This window comes from Phaseolus vulgaris, chromosome 5 (assembly GCF_051622355.1).
Source record: "Phaseolus vulgaris cultivar YP4 chromosome 5, ASM5162235v1, whole genome shotgun sequence".
NCBI lineage: Eukaryota > Viridiplantae > Streptophyta > Magnoliopsida > Fabales > Fabaceae > Phaseolus > Phaseolus vulgaris.
The window spans coordinates 25,160,929-25,178,509 of NC_143502.1; the positions used below are offsets into that span (position 1 = coordinate 25,160,929).

The following is a 17,581-nucleotide window of genomic DNA, read 5'->3' on the forward strand; positions in this document are numbered from 1 at the left end:
TTCTTTTATAATAATTTATTATTTACATCTTTGTCTCCTCTTCCCCTTTTTTTTTTCCGGTTGGTTCTTCTATAATAATGTTCTTCTATAATAATTTATTATTTACGTTTCTCTCTTCTTTTCCTTTTCTATCTTTTTTTCTTTCTGTTGGTTCTTCTATAATAATTTATTATTTAGTCTTTCTCTCCTCTTCCCTTTTTATCTTTCTTTTTTTTTCGTTCTTTTATAATAATTTATTATTTACGTCTCTCTCTCCTTTTCCGTAACTATACCAACCTTTTTTTAAAAATACCATTATCTTTGAGTTGATTTGAGTTCTAATAGGATCATTATTTTTTAAATTGTTTTTGTTCAATATTTCTGTAATATAAAATTGTGTATATTTAATTGTTGTGTAATAATAGAAACGGTTAGTAGATTTTAATTTTTTTAAAACAAAAAGAATTTAACAAAATAAAATAAAATCAATAGATACAAGTTTATTATTTGTTTTTTTATTTTTTTTATTCGCTGTTAGTTTGGGATTTTATAGAAAAAGGGTGCTGATTATTAAGGTAGTGTTAAAAAGGATGTTGATTATTAATGTTTTAAAATAAATAATTAATATTATTTTGAAAAAAATAATTAATATTATTTTAAAAAAAATAATATATTTTGATGTCATAGATGAAAATCTTTTATTGTTAAAGATCCATTTTTTTAGTATCATTTGGATAAAATATTTTATTTGTTCTCACTTAATTTTAAAATTTTATTTTATTTGTTCTCATGACAGGAAAGTGGAGAGATTGGTGCCTTTTATTAGGGAAGAGTGGAGAGTGAGGGGTGAAATGTGGATTTATGGGATTACTCTTTTTTAGGCAAAAGAGTGATATATAAAAAAACTTTAAAAGAGAAATAATATAAAAACATATGTCTCCAAAAAGTGATATATAAGAGAACTGAGAGAGAAATAATATAAAAACATGTTAATGTCTTCAGAATCCTAATTTTGAGATTCTGAAACTGTATTGTTGTTCTTGCGTCTCCTTAATGCTTAAAAAACTTTAATATTGAGATTCTGAAATTGTGTATGGCTAATTTTCTTAATATTTTATCTTTTTTATTTATCTTATTTTAAATATATTTAATTAAAAATAAACATAAACATAAATAATAAAAAATTAACATAAATAATAATATATTATTTAATTTGATTAAATTTTATATTTAATTATATAAAAATAAAAGAATAAAAAATGCGGATAACAAATAAAATGGATCTAATAAATGAGATACTATTATATACTTTTTTATTTATTGATTATATAGATAACAAATATATTTTTTCAAAATTACCTTTTAACTCAATAGGAAACGTAGAACAAACCGCACTGCACTTTCTCTGCTCCGCCGTCGCCTCCTCTTCCCAGCAACCATGGCGAAAAATAGGAATAAGAAGAAGAGGGACGGCGTCGTTTCAATGGATACCACCGACGCATCCGTTTCGGAACAATCTCAAGGTACTTGCTTCACCCCCGTTCCTGTCCCCTTTTACTTTCTATGCTTTTGGTTGCAATAAGCAATGAAATTTGTCGAAATTTTAATTTTTTAATCTTTCTCTGGAACTTAAATCCTGTTTCACAAATATTATCACTTTTAAACCGTTTTTTTTTTGCTTTAATTTTAATTTTTGGTTTCTACTTTCTTGGTGTGGTTTAAATTGAGATTTGTTTACTTGCAGCAATGGATACATCAGAATCAGGAGTTCAAAACGCGGTTTCTGGTGCTACCAATATGTAAGTAACTACTTGCTGTGTTGGTGATGAGAGATAGATAGCGATTTTTACTTTACTGCCTTGTAGAGAGGTTAATAATTATCTGTTTTTTGGATTTATGTCTCTAGAGTAAGCAGAGGTAAATTAAGTAATCTTGATCATTGACGAAAAAAATCAGCTGTTAATATTAACACATTCATGATTTGTTATACATGTGAGCCTTAATGCTTGGTCATGGGTACCTGTGAATGTTGTCAGCATTTTTCCGAAATTATTGCCTAGGAGTACCGAACTCTGTAGAATAATGTGATGGATGTGTCCTTTTGGAGACTATTTGGACCTGCACTTTCACAATTATAATTCTATTTTAACTCAGACTCCTCTTTGACACTTAGAAATCTCTTTGACACAGCTTAAACATGAGTAAGGAAAGTAAGTTGACACTTATTCTTGGCTGAAACGCTTCCTAGACAATACTATACTATGAAAGTAGTAAAGAAATTAAAAGGAAACAATATATGTTATAAATAATGCATGACTCATTTTTTTAAGTTTGTTTGTATAAAACTTAAGTAGTTGTTTTAACTATTAAGATACATGTTTCTTATTTACAATTCCATTCCAAAAGATGTTATCAAGGGAATGTAACAAAGTTCTTTTTTATGGTATGAATTTTATAAATCTTAATTCTGAATTGAGATTTTTGTCTCATTGATTATATATATTAGCAGTATTGCCTTATCCTATATTGTTGGATTATAGTGATGTCCTGGTGTCTGTGATAGTGTCATGTCCGATGTCTGCCTCATAGATTTTTGCAATTGAGTCCTGGCATAACATTTGTTTGGTGCAACATTAGTCTATGAATACTGCCCTTCCTTTAGGCCTTTATTCTCACTCACTCAAATGCATGGTTCTAGATTGTGGTTACTGGGAATATCATAGTAGCAGTTTGCAATTCTAGTTGCGGTGTGGTCAAGTATTTTAACTTCTCGGCCAACGTACCAATTGAAGTAGTATATTGATAAATCAAGTCTTATTGATAGGGATTTGCACTAGTCGGAAAAATTTATATATTTACTAATTAAGACTTAAAATGTTTAAGTCAATATCGAGGCATAGAGAATAACTACTATCCTATAATTGAAACAACAAATCGAATAAGATTTTTATAGTTTTTCTAAAAGATTTGCAAGCTTATAAAAATTGATTAAAATGATATAAAGATTTCACTTGGGTTGGATTTCATTAACTTGACACAATAGTTTCCAAACTTTCATTATAATTTCCAAGATAACTCTTCCATTCACATTGTAGTTTACCAACCCTAGTTCCTTAATCTAGAAATTTTATTCTTAGTTATTTTCACACGCAATTTGCATAAAAGTAAGTGTTGTGTTATTAGAATGGCCAAGACATCAAATAGTACGTCTAATATGAAATCCCTTGATTGTTCAACCCTAGGTCTACAACTTCTAAAATGTTTTCCAATGCAATGAATCTTAACAAAGCATAGATGATTAAACCATACACATGAAGCATAAAGGAAGAACAAAAGAGTTGTAAAAGAATAATATATTTCAATATAAAAGAAACTAAATGGAGTCAAGACTTATTAATCCAACCCCAATGAATGGGATATTAGCTACTGCCAGACATTTTTGGAGCACAAAAATAAGCAAGAAATTGTGAAGCTTGAAGATGGAAGTCTCCCCAAGCTCTTTTCACGTTAGAGCATGTAATCAATTTGTTTTTATCTAATGCAAAAGTTGTCCTCTTCATAGCCTAATCTTCTTTTTTATTTTCAATCCATAAAGTGAGAATTTTTGGTCAGTGAAATGACGACTCACTGAGTGAAAATGACATGACAAATTATGTACTTACGAGGTTTCTTGCTCAACATCCTATCCCGTCACTGTGCATCTCCAACTGGTTGCTTTTTGTTTCTTCGTGTGCCACTTGTAGCAAGTGATGCGCATGCTGAGCTAGTATCCTCAGTAGTAAGTTCCTTTACTATTGCTCCAAACTTAATTCTCTACAAATAAAACATGGAAAAGTTAGTGGTATCCCTTCCAATTGTAATCCTAAGTGACATGACTGTATCGTCTTTCTAATTCACAAAAATGAGGAATATTCATTACTTAAATGTATATAAGAGGTCAATAAGGTATGATAATTGAAGTAATCATCACACTATCAATATACCTCACAAACACTGATGTCTTTGTAACACCAGTTTTGTAATGCAGCTGGTCAACTGGAAATTGGGATCTTCCTCACCCATCTTCGTACTCTATAATTGTGTTCAACCATGGACAGTATGTTAGTACTGTTTATACTATCTAGTATGAAGCCAGTACAGCTTCTGTACTGGACTTGGTTAATAAATAAAGTCTTGATGGTAAAAAAGTTTTGTTTTGTGTGGACAAAGCAAACCATCATCTTCTTAAATTTCAGTGTTCCTTTGGCACTTATTATTAGTAGTGATTGTTTCAATTTCTTGGAGAATTACTGTTTAAAAGCATCCACTTGGTGGACTGTAAGGTGACATTGTTTAATATTATGTATTACAATTTATAGATGGAATGATGGATAGCTCTGGAATGGTTTTGAAACTAATTTTTGAAAACTGGAAAATTTAATCATCCTTGGAGTTGGAATATGGAATTTGGAAAGATACAAATATCAAATCTGATCTATCTAGCCCACAATAAATGCAATCAAGTTACTTAGCCAGAGAGGTGTCTGTTTGTTTCTAAGGTTGACAGTGTTTACTATGTTAAGTGGGTTAGGTTGAAATTTTATCTACTACCACTTGTTATTTGAGTTGATTATCACTACAAGAAAAGCTTAGTTTTGTGTGTTAAATCAGTAATACTAGACAATTAGATATGAAAAATTTCAGAATATCAGAAGGGAATCATTGGATATTTATAAAATGAAAAGGTAATAAAATGAAAATATCAATGTTTGTTCTCTCCACTTAGGGAGAGAAAGCTGAGAGGAGAATTTTATGGTCTTGGTAATTCCTTCTTGTTTTCCCTCTTATTCATTTTTACAATCACAGCACATTGGACCTTTAAATTTCGTTTTCTGTAAAATTGACTGGGTATACTTAATTTTAGAGAGTTTGTGGACAAAGATAGGCTGGGCATGTGAGGGTGTAAGTGTAATAGTTGTCAGCTCTGAAGGATCATTGTCCATTTTCTTTCTGAACGTGATAGGTAGGTTTTGGTGTATCTTCTCATGTGAAGCAGTGCATACAATGCAGTTCCTTGCATTTAACATTTATCTGTAAGGTATTAAACACAAGGTGTTTGTGTTTTTCTCTTCGTCTTTAAGAGAGGTATATAAGGCAACATGTGCTGCTTCCCCCTTTAGTTTATTATAGTTCCAAGTATATGTATATGCATATGTATATGTATGTATGTGTGTGTGCTCGTGCGTGTGTGGCTGATGTCTGATACCCTAATATCTTGTGAATTGTTAGTACATAGCAGAACACATCTGGTTTTGCCATTTGTAAATTACTTTTGTAATGGTATTCTATTAGAAAATAAATCATATGTGGTTAGTGATTTCAATGCTCTGGTTAATGTAACGTTGAAATAATAAGTTATCTCTATAGGGGTTGAATGAAGCATAAAATCTTTTTGCCAAAGCTTTAGAAAAAAAAAACTTTAACTAGATGGTCCAGAGGGGTGATCGTCCAGTTGATTAAAATGTTTGGGTTAAACAAATTTCGCATAGAGGTTAAGCCAAAAATTGGATAGTCTGCTTGTATAATTGAAAAGTAATCGTAAACTTGTTTATACTAGTTCAATCAAATTGAATTACGTCTAATTTCCTTTTGAGTAACTTTTAAATGGTTTCATTCTAATCAACTTATTACAACAAGTATTCTAACTGTTACTTCTAGTTCATGAGTTCGCCAAGTCACTCCTCTCGGCTAACTTTCTGAATTTCTTTCTTTGATTAAAAACTCGAGAGTATTTTTTTCAAACAAAGTCACTCTCGAGTTTCATGAGTATTCTTTTTGTCACTCTTGACTTACAAAAAAGAATTTGATGAAAACCAGACCAACTTAGAAGAGAGGATTTACAAATAAGACTACTCCTAAAAAGAGACTAACTTCACTAAGTGAATAATTTACAAGTAAAAGCTCTTTCTTAAACTAGAAGATCTAGGTAGACAGTCTAGTGTTCACCCATTTAACTCAATTATCATGAATTAGACATGATTCTTTTGTATTTTTTGGTAATATTGTAGTGGTCCTTGCATGAGCTTGAGCATCTCCTTGTATAGTTGTCTTTGAGATGACCGTTGGAGCTTGCATTGCATGTGTTTCTTCTGAAGGTTTTGAGCTTTCTGTACATTAGGTGGGCATGTGTTCGACCATTTTCATGTTCTTCCAGAAAGTCAGTTGCATAGTGGAGCATGTAAGTTTTGAGACACGAGATAACATGCTTCTGTGTGTGCAAGGTTGTACCAAGTCATTTGTTAACATAGAACATGCTCCTTCTGTCAAAATCAACCTTGAAAATAGGATGGTCAACCTGTATTGTTTATAGACAGTCTACCAACACGTAGAGCTTCTAGTCTTGATAAACACGTCTTGTGCTACAAGGCTTGTCTATATATAGAAGCTTCCTATGAGCTCTTAGATTGTAGATGGCTTGACTTATATGACCTAATAGATATTTGAATGTGACTTGCTTTGTTCAGCTTAACTCTGCAGTTTCTATTCATGATAATTCCTCATTGCAGACCTTAGTACTTCAAAACTTAATTATGTTTGTCAACATCAAAACTTTAATAGTAGGGATTGTCTTAATATGCAAGAGATTATATTTATTAGATTGTTTGGCTCCAATGAACACAAAGTAAGTTCTATTCTTCATGCCAGTTTGCTGAGTTGATGGATTGTCTATGTTGTTGAACAAAACATGACAGATATTTTCTGAGAGTATTGCTTGATATCTAAAAAGACAGTGGTAAAGAAGAATGTAATAGATTTTATTAATTGCTTTCAAGTACTAAAAATATGCAATTATTTGCGTTTTTACTAATAAAAGCACCTGTTAACATTATTTCTCCTTAACCAGTATCATCAAAAGACTTATTACATTGTTACTCCTTAACCAGTGTCATAAAAGCACTAATCAACATTGTTTTTACCTTCGAGTATAAATTCTACTTTTGTTTCCTTAACCATTGTCACTAAAACACTTATTAACATTGTTTTTCCTTTGATACTTTTTGCTCTGTTTGCCCTTTTGTTTTGACACGGGCCATGTTTAAGTTACCTATGTCCTCAAGTATGGGCAGAGGTCTTATGCCGACTAAAGAGTTTCATCCCTTTAACTTTGTGACACCTCAAATATGGATTACCTGCTTCATGTTTTCCATATATTTGCAAAAGGATATGATGTGGCAGCTATTTTAATATTTTCTTCTTCTAAACAGCTTTTAACTGTTGATCTCTTATAAAACAGGAAGATGAAGCAGAAAGGAAGAATTATGAAGAGATCAAAAAATGTCCGAAAGATGAAAGCAATAGCCAAAGCTGTATCCTCTAACGAGAAGTCCATTGAGAAGGTGTCGAAGAATGAAAACAAAAGAAGTAGAGTTAAATCTGCAAAATCACTTTATGAATAAACTCTCAAGTGCCTCATATCATCACTTTTGGAAAAGTTTGATATATCTTGCAAGATATATATGCCTTTTATAATTTTAATCTAGCTAGATATAATTAATTACTAATGATGAGTTCTCTTTAAGAATGGTAATTATGATTTATGATTTTATGTACTTTCATTCTATTTTCTCGTTGTTAAGGTAAAATGATAGCCCTGTTTTACCTAGGCAATTGCTTCCTCCACCATATCACCGCAACCGATTCCAGCGGAAAAGGTGAAAATGTCCTTAAAAAAATAGGTGCATATAAAAATACCTTCTGCACTTCCTTTTACTAAATGTGTTCTGGATTTTTTTTTCTGGAATGAATTTTCTATATTACGGATTTTCTTATTCGGAATGGATTTTTCATTTTTGTTTTCGAATTTTCTTTTCCAAAACACAAGGATTTTTTTTTTTGGAATGTATTATTTTTAATTTTTGGATTTTTTTTTCGGAAATAGAAATTTAATTTTTGTTTCTGATTTTTATTTCCGAAACTCAATAATCACTGTCGGATTTTTATTTTCAGAATAAAGTGCATTTTTGGAAATTAAAAACCATTAAGCATGTGACTTCATTGATAGCCCAATAATCAATGTGGTGAAGCAAACCAGAATACATTATAGGCAAATTCATCCTATACCCAACCATTTTGAACCTCCCTACATATTCTTAAATTTCCAAAAATGCTCTTCACTTTAAAAATGAAAATCCAGAATTGAAAAAATACATTCTAGAGAAACAAATCCAGAATACATTATTGTGTTTTAGAAATTAAAATCTGAAATAGAATTTAAATGTAAATATTTCATTATGAAAATGTAATTTTGGAATGCCAAAAATTTATGCTGGAAAAAAAGTCTAGAAATATATTTCGAAAAGGCGATTTTGAATGTATTTTTATATGTATTTCCTTCTTATTTAAGAATATTTTTATCATTTCACATGAAAATAAAAATTAGTTGCAGGTTTAAATTTGATAAGGTGCAAGAAGTAATTGTCGACGTTATATGATTTTGAAATTTATTTTTAACTTGTCAATCACTTAAATTTAATATACAATGAAATTTATTATTCTTTTCTTATTTTTCTATTTGAAAAGTATATATGAAAAAAACTTGTAATATAAGTTAGTTCATAAATGATTTTGACTACAGCATTTCAAAGATTACATCTTAAGAGAATGAAAAGGTATAATTGAAATAGGATAAATAAAATATAGGTCCCTTGAAAAATATAAAAAAAAAATTGATAGAGAAAAATAAAGTACGTGTAAAAATACGCCATGTTCATTTGCGTTAACACATTGTTCATATATTTTATTATAGATGACTATAATTGATTATATAGATCTATTATTTAAAAATTTAAATGAATAAAACACAATAGTTTTGAATAAAAATGATTTCTCTTGTAACAATTTATTAATTAAATTTCTATCCCCTTTTTAAAAGAAATTCTTTGAATAAAGGATTTCTATTTTTCGTCTTATTTATCTCTTTTTTTTTTTCTTTTGCCACTTGCCTACTTCCTGAACCTCTGTTTCTTTCGTTCTTTCCAAAGAAAGGGAAAATGATTATTTTATTAAATAATAAGTGTGACTTACTTTGGCATAGCTTAATTATGATAAATAAAGCGGTCTAATCTAAGTAAATTCTTCAAATTTAATTTACCTTGAATTTTAATAGTGCAATATTAGTTTTACTCATTAATATTATTTATTATTTATAATTTTATTATTATTATTATTATTATTATTATTTACTATTATTATTTATTATTATTTTTTTATTACGATTATATGATTATTAAAGTTATTAAAGTATATCTTTATTATAATATAATAATTTTAATCTGAAGTTGGGTAATATTGGGCTTGTCATTGAGAAGGGGTTATATACTGCATGGCTTGCTTGTCTTTCATTTTGGTCACTCTATATTGTTTTTCTCAGAATTCTCTGTCTTCTGTGTGTGGCTAAGAGCTTCGATGGCTTCTTCTTCCTCTTCTTCCTCCACTACTTCTTCTTCTGCTGCTGCTTCTTCTTCTTCTTCTGCTGCTGCTTCTTCTTCTTCTTCTTCTGCTTTTTCTCTTAACAACGAGTTCACCTGCATTCATTGCAAGTCCAAGTCAACAACCTTCCTTACCGGATGGCCGCTTGGCGATGGTACTGTAGCTCAGCTCTGCCACAGATGCGGGTACCTTCATTTTCTTTATTTATAACTATCTTTTCTTCTTCTTTTTTTCTTTCTCTTGTTTCTTCAATAGATGTACATTTTCTAATTGATTCCTTCATGGTTTTTATATGTTTACTAATCTTTATAAGTTCTTGATGGGTTTGTGAAATCGTGTTGCTGTTGGGTGTTATTCTATCACAAAAGTATTGCCTATTGCGTTCCCCTGTTGCCGTTTTCGCGTTTGCTTTTCAGTTTTTCTGTTTCTCCGTCGCCTATTTAGCAGGCTTTATTTTCTGTCAGTTTTATAACTTTTCAGACAATAAAAGTAGTTATTCTTCTCCCTACTTGTCTTTTTTTCTTTTGACCTGTTCTCCTAATGGTATTTTTATATATTTAATGCTCAATAAAACATATGAAAATTGAAAACTATGATATGTGTAGAAAAAAAATTCAATTGAATTACTAAACAGTGATGGTTGAGTTGTGACTGCAACAACTTTCTTTTATGACTAGTTATAGTGTTCAGATTATTGTAATACTATGGCACTAACAGGCCTTTTTAATAGATTAATACTTGACTGTTGTTCTGAGCTTGTCGTGAAAATACTATTCTGCTGGGTTCTATATATGCAGTGAAATTATTCTGTTAGAGTGCATGTCTAACTAGGGAGTATTGTGGTTGTTTACCAAACAATTTGATGAAACTTCACCCTTACAAGTAGATTTTTTTCTCGCAAGTTAAGTTTTTTGCCTAAACTATTGCAAGTTGTAGTTTCTAAACTTGTGTGGCTTTGAATGTCAGTATCAGCTCTTGATCATATATTTACATTGCCAAAGGTAAATTTATATGACAGTTTCTTGCATTCCGGTCACAAGGAACTTACACATATGTATGGTTTGCTTTATCCAAAGTATTTGTTTTATTTGACCCTTATACATTGTTAATTTCCCCATTTGAATAATTTAAGATTTGATTCATCTCCATAATTTCCTTCCATAACTGGTTTGAACCTTGAAAATGTAGCTCTCTTTATGAAAAAGGATCCTTTTGTGAGACATTTCACAAGAATACCGAGGGATGGTTAGAGTGTGCTATTTGCAAGAAGGTAAGTTTGGAACTTTTTCATTTTTATTTCTTGGCTAAAAGAGATTGCTATGCCTACAATCGATGGTGTCTTTATTTTCAATCTCTATATTGAAGTAAGAACTATTGATTTTGTTTTTCAGAGGTTGCATTGTGGATGCCTTGTGTCAAGGGCAGAAGTTCACTTTACTTTTTTTGGTAAGCTTTGTTGCAAGGATTGTGCAAAGAAGATGATTCGAGGATGAATATTGGCTTTCTGTGCCTGTATATACAGTATATGCTACATTGTCTATAAGCTCAAATCTATGATAGGATTTGCTTGAAATGTTTCAGTTCTCCATCATTGTGTTTTTCCTTTTTATAGTGAAAGGAAAATCAAACACAGAAAGAAAGTTTGGTAGATTGATAAAAGGAAAATCAAATATTTGTTTTCTGTTTGTTGTTGTGAATGACATCATTCCTCAGTAATTGCTTCAGCATCACACATGATTATGATATATTCTTTCTGATACATTAAAATTCCTATGATAATATATTTTATGATTGCTCCCTTTAAAGGTTAGGCTTCCCCATGAACCCAGATAACTGATAGATAATTTGTTTAATTTTATTTAAATTAAGAAATTAAAAAAATATTTAACCTTTTTATTTTGAAAAATTGGATCATAGAAGTTAGATTTGATTTGGGAGATTGATAACGAACAAGGAAGATGATTTTTCCTGTTTTTGAAAATAGTTTTTTTTTATTTTTTTATTTTATTTTATTTTATTTTTAAATTATAGTACTTGCACTCACATAACTACTAATCAATAAGCCTCTACTAAGCTAAATGATATTATAGACATTGTCTATTCAATCATAATGATTGGTTGTGGATTAAACAAATTTTAAAATTGTCTATAAGATGAAAAATAAGTTTAAATTCTGAAATTATTTCTTTTAATTAATTTTAATAAAGACTCGATAAGCCCACTATGTCTTGCATCCACAACTCAAAAGTAATACATTTGTCTTTCTTTAGGAGCAGAATTAATAATTATTTTATCATTTAAATTTATATGATATGGTTAATTTGTAAAGTTCTTAATTTAAACATTTTTTTGCTGAACAAACCATTTATTTATTTCAGCTACTCAATTGCGCTTTTCTAATTAAGAAAAACTACTCAATTATTAAAAAAACGATATTTTTTAGAAGTGTTCTACTGCTCTTTAATTTCTTAAGAAATGGCTCACAAAGCAATTTCTTTAATTTTAACGTTTATGTATTTTGATTTTTTAACTTTAACTTGTTTTCGCATTTAGAACACAATTTTATAATTTAAAAAATAACAAGAAAAAAATATCTTAATAAAAAACCCACAAAAGTCTCCACATATAGACCAATGACTTATCTCTGCTACGAATAATAGTTTTAATTTTATGCTCATAAAATGGCACGCAAATTACTTATCTCATTAATTTCTCTATTCATAAAAGAATTAACACGTGAATGAAAAGTAGTTTTTACTTCTATATATTCTTTCTAATAAAAATTGTATCGCTCGTTACTCTTGTAAATATATATGAATTACTTTACAATGAAATGAATTATTTAAATATATTAGAATTAAATTACTCACTTCAAATCCAGTCCAACAATGATCAGAAATATAAACTTGGATTAGCGTTGGTTGGGTGTTGATCTTTTTGTATCTTATTTCTATTTAAATATTTTAAACAATATCTAAGTTTTAGGCCAAAATATGATTTCAGAATTATATTAGATGCATAACTTTTTTTCTTCACCAAATAATAGTTTGATATATGTGAACTTCATTATAAAATATAAAATATGCACAACGTATATGGAACTTCGTTATGAGATATGTGTATATTATAGATTCATAATTAAGGATACAAATATATATCAAATTAATAAAAATTATTATTTTTTTTTTATATTTTATGAGGGACATCAATCATGTCACTACAAAAAAAAGTGTATATTGTGACGGTTATTTTCATATAAACTGACGTTTATAACCGCCACAATATACGCTTGTGGCGGTTTCCCAAACCGCCATAGAACTGGCCGCCACAAAGTTTAATGTGGCGGTCTTACGCTACCCGCCGCAACACCCGCCACTTTAAACATAGTGTAAATAGTGGCGGTTTTTATATGTAAATATTGTCAGTTATAACTGTCGTAATTTACATTCATTGAAGGAGATTTTAACGCCATAATATATGTAAGTAGTGTCAGTTATAACTGTCGCTATTTACATTCATTGAAAAAGATTCTGGTGTCATAATATACGTAAGTAGTGACATTTTTAACTGATGTAATTTTAATTCTGAATAAATAAAATTTAACGACCACTTTTTTATAATCTATTTTATACAATTATAAAATTTAACCACCACTTTTTTATAATCTGTTTTATACAATTATAAAATTTAATCACCCATTTTTCATAATAAAATAAAATAATGTATAAAGTTATAAAAGCATCCATACATTTTATTGAAAATTAAAGACACATAATAATGTTCAAAAGTTTATATGCAATTGAAAATTAAAACACATAAAAAGTTCATACATCCTTAATAAGTTTAAAATTAAAATACATAATTGTTCAAAAGTTCAAGTAACATCAGTTTGGTAATTGTTCAAGTTTCACAACTTCCCATCATGCCTCTGATGTGTCCACCAGAAGGGGTTTTGTTTCAGAACTTGGTAATGCTTGAAATCAGTGCGCACTCTCCATCCTTTATCATAAGCCAAAGTGTGCCTATTCTTTTGAAACAGAGTGTTAATAAGTAGATTTGTCTCAAAGAAAAACACATGCACATTACCACTGTATTATCCAGAGTCATGACAACTACCTAAACACAAATATTAAGGTCAATAAAAAGTCAACAAAAACTCACTTCCAGATCTTCGAGGGTCAAACGTCTGTTTTGTGCCTATGCTTCCTGTCTTTTCAATGCATATTCAGCCCAGACACGCTATGAATCAATGAACTCGCTCTCCCAAGGCTGCATGATCCAAGAGAACATAAAGATAAAGTTTATTTTAATAGATGACTCTTCATAAACCACATGACAAGGAAAATGCATATAGATTAGTACATGTAAGAGGAAGATAATTAAGGTTCACCTATATATAACGATAAAGGTTGGGAATGAGTTGGTCCTCCTCGTGACTCATTCCACTCCTGAAGTGGGTTACTCCAACATCTGTTTGCTGACTGTATCGAAGATCACTTTGTGGAATCAAAATGTGACCCATGGACAATAATCCAAGCCCTCCAATTTCTTTAGGAGTGTAGAAAAAGACAGGTGGGAACCTGATAAAAGATACAATGGAGCATAGATTTGAACATTAAAACCCACTATTTATGAATAAAATATTAAGAAACAACTAATATACGTACCATAAAAAAAAGAATTAATTACCTGCTAGGCATCTTTGAGTTGAGCCCAATCTTAATACGAGTCTGAATTTTATTTTCACATTTAACTAGCAAATCTAACAGCTCTTGGGTATGCACAGTTGCCTCTCGAAAATAGGTCATAAGCCCTGAAAACAAACAAAGACCATGGGAAACCAATGATGACCTCTTCACAGACTATCCACAATTCAACTTCACTCACCAATTAAAACTATATTTTCAACCATAATCATGATAAATTAGACATCCAAGGCCAGTTAAATATTCTTAAAGGCTTGAATGCAATGAAAAAAGGGAAAGATAAAAAGGAATTGGTATTGCTGAAAATAATCAACACTCACATGCTGAAAAGCAAGTTTGGATTATCCTTGCTGTAAACAGAAACAAAGTTGTTCTCCCAGTCCAATGTTGAGATGCTTCGAGGAAGACGATTCTTCATATCCCAAAAGACACTCCTCCCAAGATCGATTGAATTATACCAATTAAAATGTCAAATAAATTAAGAACCAAACGCCAATATATAATATATATTATATATTATATATTAAACTGAAGTAAAAAAGTTAACTAAAACAAACTTACTTGGAGTGATGGTTGTGAAGTTATGAAGCTGCTAGATGATTGTGAAGCTAGAAAAGAAACCATAATATAAAATTATTAAATCTGAACTCTGATTAATGGATTTTTGACTTTATAACCTACATAATAAATGTATGAGAAATGTCATGTGATGGAGAGTTTAGTATTATGGAATTCACAAATTTGACTTCTCAAATCTACTAAAATACTAGTGTACGACTATAAACTTATACTTCACGTGTTTTTTTTATTAGCCATCAAGAAACATATATACCCAGGAACCACTTATTATCAACATTATAAAACGTATAATTAATCCATTTTTATGAATATTATCAACATGCCCACGGGAATCTAATCAATTACCACCACTACCTATTTTCCTACCAAATGTTACCATTTCTATTACCAACTACAGTGTAGCCCTACACAAATTCTAACACTTTCCTCAATTAGTTTACTTCAATTCACAAAAATTCCTTCTGGAGTAGCCACAGAAAAAGACTATAAACAATACTCTAAAAGTTAGATAAGGGTGAGAATATATAAAATCAAAGCCTTTTTCCTTTGCTGCAAGCATGTACTAGCAGATAAACTCAAATCAAACCAATCATTAGCCCAAACCACTTAGATGCAAGGTCACACTACAGAAAAGGAAACTGAAACTCACTCTACCATGCCACCGCTCTCTCAAATCCCACCTTCTTCTTTTCTTCACCCTTCAACCATTGCTGAAAACACTGCTAACACCACCTCCAGAAAGAACCACACAATCAAAACAACACTTATCCTTTCATCTCATAACTCATCAAGAACAAAATTCAATACTAGACAAAATGACCAATAATCCTAGCTCATAGGAATTGTCATCTGAAAAACATTTCAACAATTTCCAATCAACATTCTAACAAAAATCAACATTTCAATAATAGATAAACTAGCAATCTCCTTAAACAGCTAAAAGAACTAACCTGAGACTCCTTTGTAGCACCACAAATAATAGAAGAAACATTGGAATTAGCAGCACACCATGCAATCGCAAGTTGTGATAGTGGAACTCCAAGCTCATCAACAATTGGCTTCAGTCCATCAACCTTCTTAAGCACATCATCAACCAATGATCGTGATGTTAGATTATACGAAAAGCACCACACACAGAGACAAAAGCCACAATAGTCAATAAAAAATTAAACAAAAAGTTCCAGTACTGAGATTGTAAGCACAGATACCTTTAGTCCTAAACTTAATAAGATCATTAAGTGTCTGAAAAGTACTTTGTAATTTTCCAATGCAAATATGCTATATGGCGGCATAACTCTTTTATTATCCTAGGATGAGCCGCATCGAGAAGCTGGAAGTGAACAACGCCGGAACATGCCTGAAAAATTAACGATCCAACGAAATAGATAAACTAAGAAATTATAGAAGACAATCAAATTAAAGTATAAAAAGAGAAGATAAACCTCTTCGATTTTGGAGAGACTGAGTTGTAGAGTCGAGTTGATCCAAGAAAGAATCTCATATCTGTCGACAAAGTAAGCCGCATCCATGATTCCAATGTTGGTCGCCATTTCTCTCTCTATCGTGGCGGACAGTGGTAGACCGTCGCGGACAGTGGCAGAGAGTTAACACGTGAATGCGAGAGTGAGGAGAGGTAGGGTTCGCGGACAAAAGTTTCAAATCCTTGCGCGTATCGGTGATGGCGAATAATGAAGGGCGCGATAATGAGCACTGGGTTTAGGGTGCGCGAATGAGTGAAGGTAAAGTACAGAGGTTTCATGAATCAGAGAGGGTTTCGTGTGGAGGATTTCGTGATGAGGGTGGAGGCTTCGTGAGGATTTCATTAGGGTTTGTGTGTTTAACAGAGAGAAAAGGAAGAGAGAGGGAAGAGAGTTTCGGGGTTCTACGAGTCAAGTTTTCAAAAATAATTGGAAATAATAAGGAATAGTGTATGAAGGGAAGGAAAACGTGAGATTTTTATTTTGAATGATATTCATGGCGGTTCAAAATGACATATTTTGAAGGATAATTATAGCGGTTCAAAATGACATATTTTGAAGGATAATTGTGGTGGTTAGTCAAATGTCGTATTATACGAAAATTTGTGGCGGTTATTAATAACTGCCGTATTAAAACTGCCACTTTATACACGATTTTTTGTAGTGTGTATTTTTTATTTAAAACTTCATGTCATTTTTTATTTAAAACTTCATGTTGAATTCTTGTAATGAAAAACGATATTAAGGATATTCAACACCAATGAGTTATATCAGTATTCTATATATAAAAGTCAAGACATCACCTTTAATTCAAAATCTTAAATATATGATTATGTGAGTCTTTTTCCTTATATAATGTTATGTAGACTCATTCTTATTCAATGTAAGACTAAACTAACACTTGAATCTTAACAATCTCTCATTTAAGTTCGAGTTTCCCCTCAAAAAATAGTGATTACCCACTTTGTAGTACTATTTTTATCACAACAAAACATACTTACCTAAAATTCCTTATCAAGAGAACTTTCAATACAAGGAGGTTTAACATTACAAGATTATTCAACCTCACATGTTTGTTCTATGATCACTGCACCATTTGTTGGGTTCTTACAAGGGTAAACGCTGTCGGGGAGATTTAACATTATGAGTCATGAACTCCATATAAGAAAGCCAATACACTACATCTAAGCTAAAACTTTAAGACATCATGTGAGTCTTCCTTTTTATATATTGCTCTTGAGGTTCATTCCTATCCAATGTAAGGCCAAACTAACACTTGAAATCCTAACATATACCTACTCTAATATCTGCAGAACCACATACCCCTCAGCCTACACAACCGCATACATCAGAATCTGAAGCAGAAAGGGT

The 17,581-nt window shown here is 30.8% G+C and overlaps 2 protein-coding genes and 1 long non-coding RNA gene across 4 annotated transcripts; 2 read left to right on the plus strand and 1 right to left on the minus strand.

Moving 5' to 3' along the window:
- The first annotated feature begins 1,298 nt into the window (after nucleotides 1-1,298).
- Nucleotides 1,299-7,579, plus strand: LOC137835364 (uncharacterized). Its single transcript, XM_068643837.1, has 3 exons — nucleotides 1,299-1,502; nucleotides 1,724-1,778; nucleotides 7,253-7,579. Exons 1-3 carry the CDS (start codon nucleotides 1,418-1,420, stop codon nucleotides 7,413-7,415), a joined length of 303 nt encoding a protein of 100 aa, XP_068499938.1. The 5' UTR covers nucleotides 1,299-1,417; the 3' UTR covers nucleotides 7,416-7,579.
- Nucleotides 7,580-9,361: 1,782 nt separating this feature from the next.
- Nucleotides 9,362-11,144, plus strand: LOC137834470 (B3 domain-containing transcription repressor VAL1). Its single transcript, XM_068642512.2, has 3 exons — nucleotides 9,362-9,632; nucleotides 10,636-10,717; nucleotides 10,839-11,144. Exons 1-3 carry the CDS (start codon nucleotides 9,424-9,426, stop codon nucleotides 10,938-10,940), a joined length of 393 nt encoding a protein of 130 aa, XP_068498613.1. The 5' UTR covers nucleotides 9,362-9,423; the 3' UTR covers nucleotides 10,941-11,144.
- A 2,087-nt stretch (nucleotides 11,145-13,231) lies between these two features.
- LOC137835363 (uncharacterized) lies at nucleotides 13,232-14,589 on the minus strand. 2 transcript variants are annotated; one of them, XR_011085078.2, is made up of 3 exons: nucleotides 14,474-14,589; nucleotides 14,137-14,260; nucleotides 13,232-13,469 (listed from the first exon to the last, which is right to left on the minus strand). It is a non-coding gene; the product is annotated as an uncharacterized LOC137835363 (long non-coding RNA). The 2 variants fall into 2 exon arrangements; XR_016521128.1 differs by having other exon boundaries at nucleotides 13,232-13,474.
- Nucleotides 14,590-17,581: the final 2,992 nt, after the last annotated feature.

Coding starts and splice junctions, on each gene's coding strand:
- LOC137834470 (XM_068642512.2), top strand. CDS start 9,424: ATGGCTTCTTCTTCCTCTTCTTCCTCCACTACTTCTTCTTCTGCTGCT. Junction 9,633..10,635: donor CAGCTCTGCCACAGATGCGG/GTACCTTCATTT, acceptor TTGAAAATGTAG/CTCTCTTTATGAAAAAGGAT. Junction 10,718..10,838: donor AGTGTGCTATTTGCAAGAAG/GTAAGTTTGGAA, acceptor TTTGTTTTTCAG/AGGTTGCATTGTGGATGCCT.
- LOC137835364 (XM_068643837.1), top strand. CDS start 1,418: ATGGCGAAAAATAGGAATAAGAAGAAGAGGGACGGCGTCGTTTCAATG. Junction 1,503..1,723: donor CGTTTCGGAACAATCTCAAG/GTACTTGCTTCA, acceptor GTTTACTTGCAG/CAATGGATACATCAGAATCA. Junction 1,779..7,252: donor GTTTCTGGTGCTACCAATAT/GTAAGTAACTAC, acceptor CTTATAAAACAG/GAAGATGAAGCAGAAAGGAA.